Consider the following 11,995-nt stretch of genomic DNA (forward strand, 5'->3'; position numbering starts at 1 on the left):
TTGTTCGATCACGAGAATACATGAAATTAGTTTAGAATATTGTTTAAAATCTTTCTCTTGATATTACTACTGCATGAACATATCCCAAATGTAGAAAAATGTCTTCTCTAACATATTAATTTAAAATTTTAGAGCCTCTAATGCATCCATTTACAACAAGCTTTAGGAAGAAAAATTGTTTTCGATGATCATATTTTTATGACATCCAAGTATATTTTGGTATCAAGCACTAATGACAAATAATTATTACTATTAATATCAAATGTTACAAATTCTAGTTTTATAATATTTCCATAGTAACACTATTACAAAATATTGTATTTATATTTGAAATTTAATATATATCAAATATGTAAAACAACATTTAATTTATTAATGATAATGAAAAGAGAAAAACTGACATAACTTTAGGACCTACCTTTAGCAAGAAAAACTATAGGAGCTCGTGCTGATAACGTGTCATGAACTTGAGGAACACAATGAGAGCACATATACCAATAAAATATAATATTAAAATAAATATAATAATATAATAATATAATAAATTAAACACAATAAATATATGAAATAAACAAATAATAAAAGTAAATAAAATAAAAAAAAGATGAATTTCTCAACTTTTTTTAATCTCTTTGGATTTTGTCAAATGTGTATTCTAAAATCTACTAAATGTGAGGATAATTTGGTAAGTAGGAGGTGATATTTGGAGACACATAAACAACATTTTGAATATATAAAAAGGGGAAAATATAGATAAAAATATCGAGATGACGAAAATTTACTAACCAGCAACAAATAAATATGTTACCTCGAAAGAAAGCCGAAGGAATATCTTACCTTTTGTACGAGAAATGGCTCTCCATCAGAGAGGGAGATAATAATAAAAGATCCTCTTTTTTTTCTTTTTCCCTCTCGTTTTTCTCCCTCCACATGGCTTCTCCATTTCCTGATCTCTCGTCCTGTCCATTTCCTCTCCGGCTAGAAATCAGGTAATCTTCTTTTATTCAATGCTTTATCTTTCCATGATTTCTTTCCTGTAGTACTTTCCATTCTGTGTGGCATCCGATTTGATTTTTTACAAGTTATTCTTGAACTGTGTTCGATTCAAGTTACGCCAGATAGTTTAATTTGTTTCATTTGGATCCATGCTTTCAGTGGGAGTTACTCTTGTAAGCATTGTTATGAATCGCCTCATCCGTTTTTGATGAGTGATTGCTCTAACTAAAGCATTAACGAACACTTTGCTTCTGAATCCTAAATGGGTTATTGCTTTTAGGTTGTTTAGGTTATTGAAATTCCCGGAATACATGTAGTTTCTATATTTATGTATTTATTTCAATGGTTGCATCTTTTTTTCTTGATTGGATACTGCATTCTGTACTGCCGTAGACTTTTATTGGTTATGTCGAGTTACTATTTCTTTCCGTATAGCTGAATTTCAGGCGAGTTGATTGGTTTCTGCTACACAATTTTGATCTTATTTTGAGGAAATGGGGTATATTGGTGCACATGGAGTCGCAACACTGCACAGATACAAGTACAGTGGTGTTGATCACTCTTATGTTGCCAAATATGTGCTGCAACCCTTTTGGAGTCGCTTTGTCAATTTCTTTCCACTATGGATGCCGTAAGTAAAGCTTCTTTGTTTCTATCAGTAGTGATTTCTGCAAATTCAGTAAAAGATTTTCCCCACGTTATCTGATCCTGTGTTCAGAAGCATCCTGGAGAGACTTCATAAGTCAGCTTTTCAAGATATGATAATGATTTGCGTTTAAAAATTTCAATAGCTTCTAGTACAATATTTCAAACCTGATTACGCATATTTTATTTCTAGTAAGATTTCTTTCCAACGATATGCTGACTTATCATTTTTTCTCTGTTCTCGCTTCACGTGTATTCCTGGATGATTTCATCAGGCCGAATATGGTAAATTGATGTTTCCTTTTGAGTGCTGTACTCTATCTTTTGCTTTGACTTTTGAGATAATACGTTCTTTCCTTTGTGCTTGCTCTCGTGGTAGATAACACTTATGGGATTTATGTTTTTGGTCACGTCAGCAGTTCTTGGTTATGTGAGTAACATCCAATACTCCTTTTACTGGTCTTATCTAAGCTTTACTCCAGATGGCGTCATTTTTATATTATGATTATCGTTCTCTTGCAATGCCTGGTCCTAAGTCTTCATCAAATATGTTTTAAGACATGCTAAGATTTTGTTTTATTAGTCTTTGTGCTTTTACATACGTTCATTTACTCTTTGTTGTTTTTTATTTCCATTAAAATTGTCTTAGGCATAGTATATCTAAAGTCGATACAGAATATGGGCAAATATCACACTAAAGCGACATATTTATTGCTATATTAGCACATCGTGGTTCTTTTATTGATATATTGATCCCTTGGTCTTTCTCACATTTTTATTTTAATTGCACTTTCATGTCAGATATATTCTCCTCATTTGGATTCAGCTCCCCCAAGGTGGGTTCATTTTGCGCATGGATTGCTTCTATTTCTTTATCAGGTATTCTCTAATATTCTATATGGAATTTTGCTGCACTCATTGGATAGCATGTCCTCTCTTGAAAGTTGATCCACTCCCGGAGATTTCAGGGACACTTGTTGCTAATTTCCTTACAAATCCTTTGTCCCTGTTTTACAAGACTTTTGATGCTGTTGATGGGAAGCAAGCACGGAGGACAAATTCCTCAAGTCCACTGGGAGAACTTTTTGACCACGGTAATGTTTCTATTTTTTTTTTTATTTCCCCCTTGTTCCTGTCTCTCATGCTTTTGATTGGCTCACCAAAGATTAATGTTTTAAAAAAAATGTTGTCTTGGGCTTATTTTTGTCTTCCAGGATGTGATGCACTTGCATGCGCGGTATGTATCATGCCACATGGTTGCTGTATTTTCCTGGCCTTCCGGGCATTCATATATTTTTTGTTTCTGGTTGATACCAGTTTGAAACCTTAGCATTTGGGAGCACTGCCATGTGCGGAAGATCTTCTTTCTGGTTCTGGGTACTTTCAGCTGTTCCCTTTTATGGTGCAACGTGGGAACAGTAAGTTATCTGTACCAGCTCATTATTTTGATATAATAGAAGTTACTATGAGTTATGACGATGTCTCTTCTCTCATGACTATAGTTCTGCTTGTGAAGGGGGATTCTTCGCCCCCACCCCCCCTCCTTTTGGTATAACTTTCTTGCTTAATAAAATAGCTCTATTTTCAATCTTTTGTCAATTTGGAAGGAGAGGAACCTTAGAATTTTTTAGGATAAACTGAATACTGAGGATACAACACTTGCCCTCTTGGTGGTGTTTAAACCAAAAAAAAGCTCTTTTGTATTATAGTCTTTTCTTTTTTCTTTTTCCTTGAAGAAGAGAGTCAGAAATCTCATGTGGAATTGGTGCAGGCACATTGCAACCAAAACCAATTAGCCGCTTTGCTCTAGCACTGAGACTTCTCATCATTCCCTCTTTGAAAATCCCAACCCTAAACCCTAATTTTAAAAACAGATCGATCCCATGTAATTATAGTCTTTATTACAAATTGGAAAGCTTTTCTCTGATAGTTGTACTTTAGGAGGGGTTTCCTCCACTTTTGCCGATGGGTTTTCCTCTTTCTTTTCTTTTTATTAATTTTACACACAGTTCCTTATCAAAATAAATAATTAAAATCTCTGCTTTTTAATCCCATAAAGGAAAAAGAGAAATATATCTGTTGCTTCCAGGGAACCCCTGTTTTTGCACTTGTGGATCTTGTTTGACTTACATAGATGGTATAATAGTTGTCATTGGCCGGTAATATGTTTGATTCTGCATGTTTCATTCAGCAATGAAATTGTTACTTATTTATATATATAGACATACACACACGTGTGATTATGCATCTTTATCATGATCAAGTGCTGCTAGGTGGACATTGAGGTCAGATATACCCCTTTCACACTTTGTATATCATATTTAGAATGTTCTTTTCACACAAGATTTTATTCTTCTTTCCTATTCAAACAAGGACTATTGTTAACTTGGGTAGGTAAAGTATGCAGTTTTAATAGCATTTGTATTAGCTAGCTGGAAAACCTTTATCGCTGACTTTGAGATTGGGTTTCGAGCTGTTACCCTCTCCTAATATGTTTGCTTTTCTGGGTGAACTAATTTGCTTATTATCTTGAAAGGAAAAAAGGAAATAAAAAATTGGCACCTAACTTGCATTTTCATTTTTGATTACAGCTTCTTCACCAACACTCTCGTTCTTCCTGTTGTAAATGGACCTACTGAGGGTCTCATGCTGATTTATTTATGTCATTTTTTCACAACCTTTGTGGGTATGCTTCTTCTTCCTGCTTGTTTTACAATTTCAGTTTGCAATTTTCTACCTTGAATATTCAATTCTCTTCCAGCTTGATAGAAAAGTTCATCAAGTCCTGAATATATCTTCTACCAGGTGCTGGGTGGTGGACTCAGCAGTTCGGGAAGTCCATACCAATTTTTAGTTGGGTTCCTATTTTCCATGGTAAAACATTAAATCTACTGTCAATGAATATTTTTTTTATATTGTATACACACCTTCAGCACTTCTAACTATGAATATCCAATCTCCCTCCCTCCTCTCTAACTCTCTATGACCAGTTTTTATCGTGAGTTCTGGTTAGCTCTGTACTTTAATATTATATGAAAGATTCTAGTTCAGCTTGACTGTTAGCTCTTTCGGTTGCACTGATATTGCTCTATGTGCTTCTATGCCTTTATGGGTGGTCCATTTCACGCTATTGTATGCATATTGGGCATAAAATGTATAGTTTGTTTGTTTTGTTTTTTTTTCTTTCCTCTGATAAGAATGTTTGTTTAAATGAAATAATGCATACAATTTAGAGGAAGTTGTTCTGGTTCATAAAATGAGAATAAAAAATGCATATAATTTTAATCCAATCGCTTGTGCATGTCCTCAATGTAGAGGAAGTTGGTAGATATGGTTGCTCTATCACATATCCATCTACTGATGATACAATTTCCTTTTGTTCAAGGAGGAGTCTTTCCTTAACCTGAATAAGATTTTATCATTTTTGGAGACTATCTCGGGACTTAGGATTAATAGAGGCAAATGTCAAATTTTGGGTCTTAATCACAACCGTCTTAAGTTGGGTAGGTAGGCTTCCTTGGTGGGGTATGAGGTTGGTATCTTTCCTTCTACCTATGTAGGCCCTTCCCTAGGTCATTTACAAAAGAGATCGCCAATTGGTAACTAAGAAAGATAAGCTAAAATGTTTAAATGAGTGCTTAATTTTGAACCAAGAAAAAGCAGTAAAAAGAACCAAATCCATAAATCGTTCTAAATGTGACTACATTTTAAGATCATGCCATTGGTAAGATTTGTTTTATTTTTTTATTTTTTGATAAAAGAAACAATTCATTGATAAGTATAAGGGGAGAACCCCGAGAAAATTACAATAAAAATCGCCAGTTGCTAACTAAAAAAGATAAACTGAAGTAAGTGAAAGGGTGCTTTAATTTGCACCAAGAAAAAGTAGTAGTCACAACAAGTTCAAAAAACCGAGCACGGCAAGAACAAATATCATTAAAAACTCTTCCATTTCTTTCACCCCATAAGCACCAGAGGAATGCACGAATGAAGGCCAACCAAATCACCTGCTTAGATCCACCAAAAGGATGACCCACTAATACAGAGGCCAAAGCATCAAAAATATTATTAGGACAAGTGAAAGACCAACTAAAAGCAGGCAAGAGAAGATCCCAAAAGCTAGTAGCAAAGGAACAATGGAAAAAAAAAGATGAACTAGCGATTCCACGTGCTTATGACACGACACCAAGAGGGGGAAAGAGACATATATGGCATGCGACGTTGTAAGCGATCAGCTGTATTGATGGCACCCCAACTGAGCTCCCAAAGAAAGATTTTAATCCTCTTGGGATATCTATCCTTCCAAATTACTGAATAAAGGCAGTCAAAACCGAATCCATATCACCCACCAAATCAGTTATAAGAGATTTAACAGTAAAGCCCATAGAAGGATCAAGAGGCCACAACCAAGTATCAAGAGAGGAACGAAAGCGGACAGATGCCAGATGAAGGGATAATGAAGCCCATTCATCAATCTCCAATTCAGTAAGATTACGACATAAATTCAAATTCACAGATGAAGAAGAGATCTGACAGTAACCTCAAGGTGTTGCACCAATCGAAAAAGCCTTGGATAAGTGTTAGCAAGGACACCACAACTGAGCCAAGAGTCATACCAGAAAGACATAGAGGAACCATCACCAATACGACGTCTAATCCGATTGGCAATCAAATAAGCAAATGCACAAATGTACTTCCAAGGAGCTCTGGAAGATTGTCATTGGTAAGATTTGTAGAAGGGTCACTTCTTGGATAATTTTTTCTCGAAAGGTTGGAGACTTACCCTTATTCTGTCTACCCTTAGGGGCTCCTACCTATTTTCTGTCCTTACAAGATGTTGGAGATTTGATGAGGGATCTCTTATGGGAAGAGGTTGAGGAGGGAAAAGGCTTGCATCTCGTTAGTTGGAAGGCAGTGTCTAGGCCATTGGAGATGTAAAGGTTAGGCTTTGGTAATGTAAAAGCTTGATAACGGGCTCTATTGGCTATTCTGGCGACTTTTGTTCCTTGTTCCTTCTTTGCCTGTTTATATCAGTTGTCCTCCTTGAGGAATCATACTGTGGCTTCTATCTTTGCTCTTGATGAGACACATCCTTTTTCTTTCTTTCTTTCTTTTCTTTTTTTTTTGAAACAACTTCCATTGAAAAAAAAAGAAAGAATTGATGAAATACCTTTTTTTTCGCCGTCTGTTGACCCATATGGAAATGGCTGATGTGTTGGCTTTGTTATCCTTGATGGCAACTCTTGCTTCAGCTTTAACAGAGGAGATGTCTGCCTTTGGAATCTTTGCCCTTCTAAATGCTTCTATTGCGGCTCATTTTTTCGGTGTTTGGCTAGGCTCCTCTCCAGTTATTGGTTCTAACTTTTTCCTGTGTGTGGAAGGTTAAGCTTTTAGTGTAGCAAGTTATGCATGGAAAAGTTAATGCCTTAGATCAGATTTTGGCCAAGGGGTCCTCTCTTTGGTGGGGTTGTTTTGTTGTATTCTTTGCATGAGGACTGCAGAGGACCTTAATTTACTCTAGAGATGTGATTTTGCTAGGGCTCTGTGGAGTTGCTTCTTTGAGGCCTTAAGCTCTAGGTTTTGACAGCTTGCAAAGTTGTAGGGACCTGTCCTGTGTTGGCAAAATTCTCATTTTATTCTCTTGTTATTTCATGTCGGATATATAATATAAGACCTCTACTTACACATTTGTAACCTCTTTGTTTATTGTTTAATCACAATGACTCGTTCTCTTGGTATTTCACTGTAGCAGTTACTCTTCTTGTAGTTGATCATTTTTAAAAAATTTCTGTGTTCAGATATCCCTACATTCAGGGCTGCACTGATTTTATTGGCGGCTTTCGGTGTCATTCCAACAGTTGCATTCAAGTATGTGTTTCCTGTCTTCTAAACTTAGAGTGGCATCCAAATGCATGTGATACTTGTCTTTTAAGTTCAGAAAATTTGGAGAAGGTTAAATATAAAATGATTTAAAAGAAAGTGAAGCACATCAAAAAGTAAGTGGAATACCATGATTTTTCTTCATGGGATGGAGTGATAAATTTTCTGAATTTTGTCAACTCATATTTCGTTCCAGCCCCCCCCCTCCAATGATGTCTTATGCTTCTGTGCAGTGTGTACAATGTTTACAAGGTTGTGCAGGCAAGAAAAGGAAACATGCTATTAGCATTAGCGATGGTAAAAGCGTGTTGTCTATTAACTTTGGTTTATCTATGTTATGATGTAATAATATATATATATATATTTTGTTTCACTGTTCATACAGCTTTACCCATTTGTAGTACTTGTCGGAGGAGTCTTAGCATGGTAAATTTCATTTATATTTGCATTTCCCTCACCTAGTACATTTGTAGTCATCATGTCTTTACACCATATATGTCTCTCATTTAGGGATTATTTGTCACCTTCTGACATTATTGGAAACTATCCGCATCTGGTTATAACTGGAACTGGACTTGCTTTTGGATTCTTAGTGGTAAGACATAGGTTCTCTCTCCTCTCTTTTTCACCATCTTTTTCCCTATCTTTAGAAGCTATGGCATGGATTTGGAGGGTTTTTTTATTATTTATATTAAATTTAAAATTTAAAATAATTAATTTTTTTTATTTTTATTTTTTTTATTTTTAGTATTATTGCTATTAAATGGAGGTTCTGTTGTACTGTGTTACCATTTTATTGTTGTTCTGATCTGTACAAATGTTAAAGAGCCAGCATTATGTCCCATGAATGGGTACCATTATATGGCATCGATGACACATCAGTTGGAGTTGGGAGCTCGAATACAATGAACTCTAGCATTTCTAAAAACTAAAATAGAAGTGTTCTGTTTTGCTGTTTTGCAGGGTAGAATGATTCTAGCCCACCTTTGTGATGAACCCAAGGGCTTGAAAACTGGAATGTGCATGGTATGTTAATTTAATAAACCAAAATACCAGACAAATTCGTCATTATTTGCTGATGCGAATAATATGGCACCAAAAAAATTGTTGATTGACATTTCAAGTATTTAGTGAAAATATAGACTTTGCACCAAGTCAACTGACTTTTCAAGCCTGGCTAGCTATGGGGAACAATATTGTGCTGTTTTGAAAATCTTCATGAAGATGCATGATTATGACATTATATCCTTGCCTAGCCCTTATACTACACTGTAATTTGATTATAGTTTAGAAAACGAAATTATCTGGGCTTGAACCCCAACTCTTAATTAAAATACTTAACCTTGATTATTTGCTTTGATTTTTTTAGTTACTTAATGAGGTTTTGTCATACATGTCATAATAGAATGAACAAAATTGCCTGTTCAGTCTGTAAATAGCATAATTCATAGTTGAATGATTAAGTCACAATTCACTTACATAAAAAAGAAGCTACAATACTCACTGTTTTTTTTTCAAAAAAAAATGTGTGCACTTAAGTGTGCTTTATACTTAAAGCTAAGTCAGGTGCCTATCCGTATTGAAGGTTCACTTTGCACTTGAAAAGCAACAACTTTTTTTAACGAACTATGATTGCAGCAAGGAAAGAAATAATGTTCAAGAATATTTAGAATAAACTATGGTTAAATTAAGCTAGTTCTGCCTTGTTGTTGGTGAAGTGTTTTGGATGCTTTTCAAAGTAGAAGTTTTTATAATATATTTAGAATAAAACTGGCATAGGTTGATCCAGTAGTTGTTGGTAAATATTGTTATATGGAAGATGATGTAATTAACCTACAGATCGGTTTAGAGGTCTTTGTATGTAGCTTATTGTACCCATTATTATTAGTGTTGAAATCAAGATTAACAGCCAGATATGGTAGCAAATATCTATGAATGTTTTAAAATTGAATATTAATCATGATGCATTTATTGCATTTGTTGTTTGTTTCCGTGGAAATTTGAATTATTCTTAATATTTTCAGCATTTCATCTGTGTCATATTAGCTAGATGGAGGTAGAGTTTGATGCAAGATTATAATCTTTTTAAAAAATATTTATGCAGTCATTAATGTTTCTTCCTCTTGCCATTGCAAACTCTCTCACAGCAAGGCTTAATGACGGGTATGTGGTTATGGATTGTACAGTATGCAAAGATGGCATGCTATATCATTTATACTGACGATAAAGTTCTGTAAATCCATGTGGCAGGGAACCTTTAGTTGATGAAAGTCTGGTTGTTCTTGGTTATTCTCTTTTTACTGGTATGTCTATTTTTAACAATTCTCCCCATCCCAACCCTCTTTAACATTCATAGTTCAGTTAATATGCTCCAAAATCATCAGATAGATCTGTTAGATGAACCAACCTTATACTGTCTCTAAACGTAAAATAAAAAAGTATTATACTACAAAGAGTACACGTATGTGCTGATCATCTACACCATAGTTGAAATATGCGGTTATTCTTATTGATTCGATCTCACCTTTCTAATTTGGACGGCATTTTTCATGATTTCTGCCTCTTCTGATTTCCTCAGGTGCTCTGTATTTGCACTTTGCAACTTCAGTCATTCATGAGATCACCACTGCCTTGGGAATCTATTGCTTCAGGTGAGGAGACTTCTGGCCACTGCTCATTAGGCTCAAATTTGGATATTTCACACTTGTGTAGCCTTCAATACGAGATTGACAACCCAAAACTGTGAAATACAAATGTAAAACGATTTTAACATAGTGAACTAGTTTTGGCATAATATCTGAGATAAAGATTATTGTTTTTTCCCACATCACTCTACTGATAATGCATACACAAATATCTCTTGGTCTAATTCTTTTGTATTATTATATCTCCTTATTCACCATTTGCTTTTATTCTACAGGATAACTAGGAAAGAGGCTTAAAGTTGGCTGCAGTTTTCTTTAGGTTAAGGCCTCTTACAACCGAGTTTTCAATCATTCTTATGATCAAACCCACATTATAGTTTATGATATTCATAACTCCATTATTATTATTGTTGTTGTTATTATTATTAATTTTGCATTTGGTTGTATGATTAAAAAAAAAAGATTTTGGTTAATTTTGTTGCTCTAAACTAAATGTTATGTTTCTCAGTCAACTGGAAGTCAAATGATGCAGCTGCTGCAAGTGTTCCTCATTATGAAGAGACAATTCTGCATTATTGGGATTTTTGAGTGATCATTTTTGGATGAAATTGATGATAGTTTTGAATCCAGTGATTGTTATTCAATTCATCCCATACTCTGATGGATGACTTATCAGATCGGTATAGGGTTATTTTAGGCAATATGACACTCCGAATTTTAACTCTAGAAAGAGAAATTTATAAAATGTTGTAGTTGATTCTTATTGTTGCATTTTTTTTTATTGTTATTATTAGTTAGAAGATGGATCATGGACCCCCAGATTATTTCTTTTTTAGTTAGTTTGAAGGAGTCCATAGTTCTCTGGGATTGATTTTATACAAATGTTAACAGTGCCGAGGGAAGTCAACTCGTTTTATAGTCATTCATTTGTACTTTTCAAAATGATTCTCGTGGAATGAGATATCAATTATTAGCAATTTCAAATTTTTTTTAATTTGATTCTAGGGCTTCAAAGAAAAATGAGTCACCTTAAATATAAATATTGCAAAATTTTACTGTCTATCAATAATAGATCAAGATAGATTGCGATAGATATCAATTTTTAATTCTTTGGGATTGCTATACTTTAATTTTTTTTTAACAATTTTACCATTTAAAACAATTATATTGATGGTATATATATAGTATTTTCCTTGCATATTTGATTTTTCAAATTGATTAGTTTATTCAACTTTTTTCTTCTGAATATTTAGCTATTCTTCGATATTTAAAATTAACTATTTTTGAAAAATATTCTAGAGGAAATAAAAAAATGTATATTTAAGTTCAAAGCATATGACATTTTAAATAATTATTCAAATAAGTTAAGAAAAATAGGTAAAATTTGATAGCATGTCTATTTTAGTCATTGTAGTGAAATCACGATAATTAAAGTTTCATTTAATAATCATTTTGTTTTTTTTAAATTAGGTTCATAGATACTATTTTCATTTTCAATTTTTTTTATATTATTTATTTTTTTATCAACAATTTAAAAAAGTAAGCCAAATTTTAAAAATTAGAAAAAATAGTTTTTAAATTTTGTTTTTGTTTTTGGAATTTGACTAAGAATTCAACCATTAAATATATACCTAAGTATTTTAAAATTTATTGAACACTGATTTCTTTTATAATTGAAATTATTAAATACTATTTTCTTTGTATTGCTATGGAGGATTTTTACACCTTCATTTTGCCTTCACAATTTTCCTTAATTTTTATTTTATCCTTTGTCACAACTATTCGGGTTGAGGTGCTTACACAATTTTTTTTTTTTTTTTTTAAATGTA

The 11,995-nt window shown here is 33.5% G+C and overlaps 1 protein-coding gene across 7 annotated transcripts; it reads left to right on the forward strand.

Moving 5' to 3' along the window:
- The first annotated feature begins 764 nt into the window (after window positions 1-764).
- LOC120067773 (choline/ethanolaminephosphotransferase 1-like) lies at window positions 765-10,931 on the forward strand. Of its 7 annotated transcripts, none has more exons than XM_039019352.2 (20): window positions 765-989; window positions 1,432-1,627; window positions 1,917-1,926; window positions 2,021-2,071; window positions 2,443-2,520; window positions 2,660-2,735; window positions 2,856-2,878; window positions 2,959-3,059; window positions 4,233-4,327; window positions 4,447-4,515; window positions 7,440-7,509; window positions 7,755-7,818; window positions 7,907-7,947; window positions 8,032-8,116; window positions 8,485-8,547; window positions 9,626-9,684; window positions 9,772-9,824; window positions 10,100-10,172; window positions 10,442-10,485; window positions 10,675-10,931. In XM_039019352.2, the coding sequence occupies exons 2-19, from the start codon at window positions 1,491-1,493 to the stop codon at window positions 10,461-10,463; spliced, it is 1,170 nt and encodes a 389-aa protein (XP_038875280.1). In that variant the 5' UTR covers window positions 765-989; window positions 1,432-1,490; the 3' UTR covers window positions 10,464-10,485; window positions 10,675-10,931. The 7 variants fall into 7 exon arrangements, with proteins under 7 accessions (XP_038875280.1, XP_090164028.1, XP_038875281.1 ...); XM_039019353.2 differs by having other exon boundaries at window positions 823-989; window positions 1,443-1,627; XM_039019354.2 differs by lacking the exon at window positions 765-989 and adding an exon at window positions 1,010-1,169.
- The last annotated feature ends 1,064 nt before the right edge of the window (window positions 10,932-11,995 follow it).

This window comes from Benincasa hispida, chromosome 12 (assembly GCF_027475165.1).
Source record: "Benincasa hispida cultivar pf3 chromosome 12, pf3_genome.v1.1, whole genome shotgun sequence".
In the NCBI taxonomy this organism is placed as follows: domain Eukaryota; kingdom Viridiplantae; phylum Streptophyta; class Magnoliopsida; order Cucurbitales; family Cucurbitaceae; genus Benincasa; species Benincasa hispida.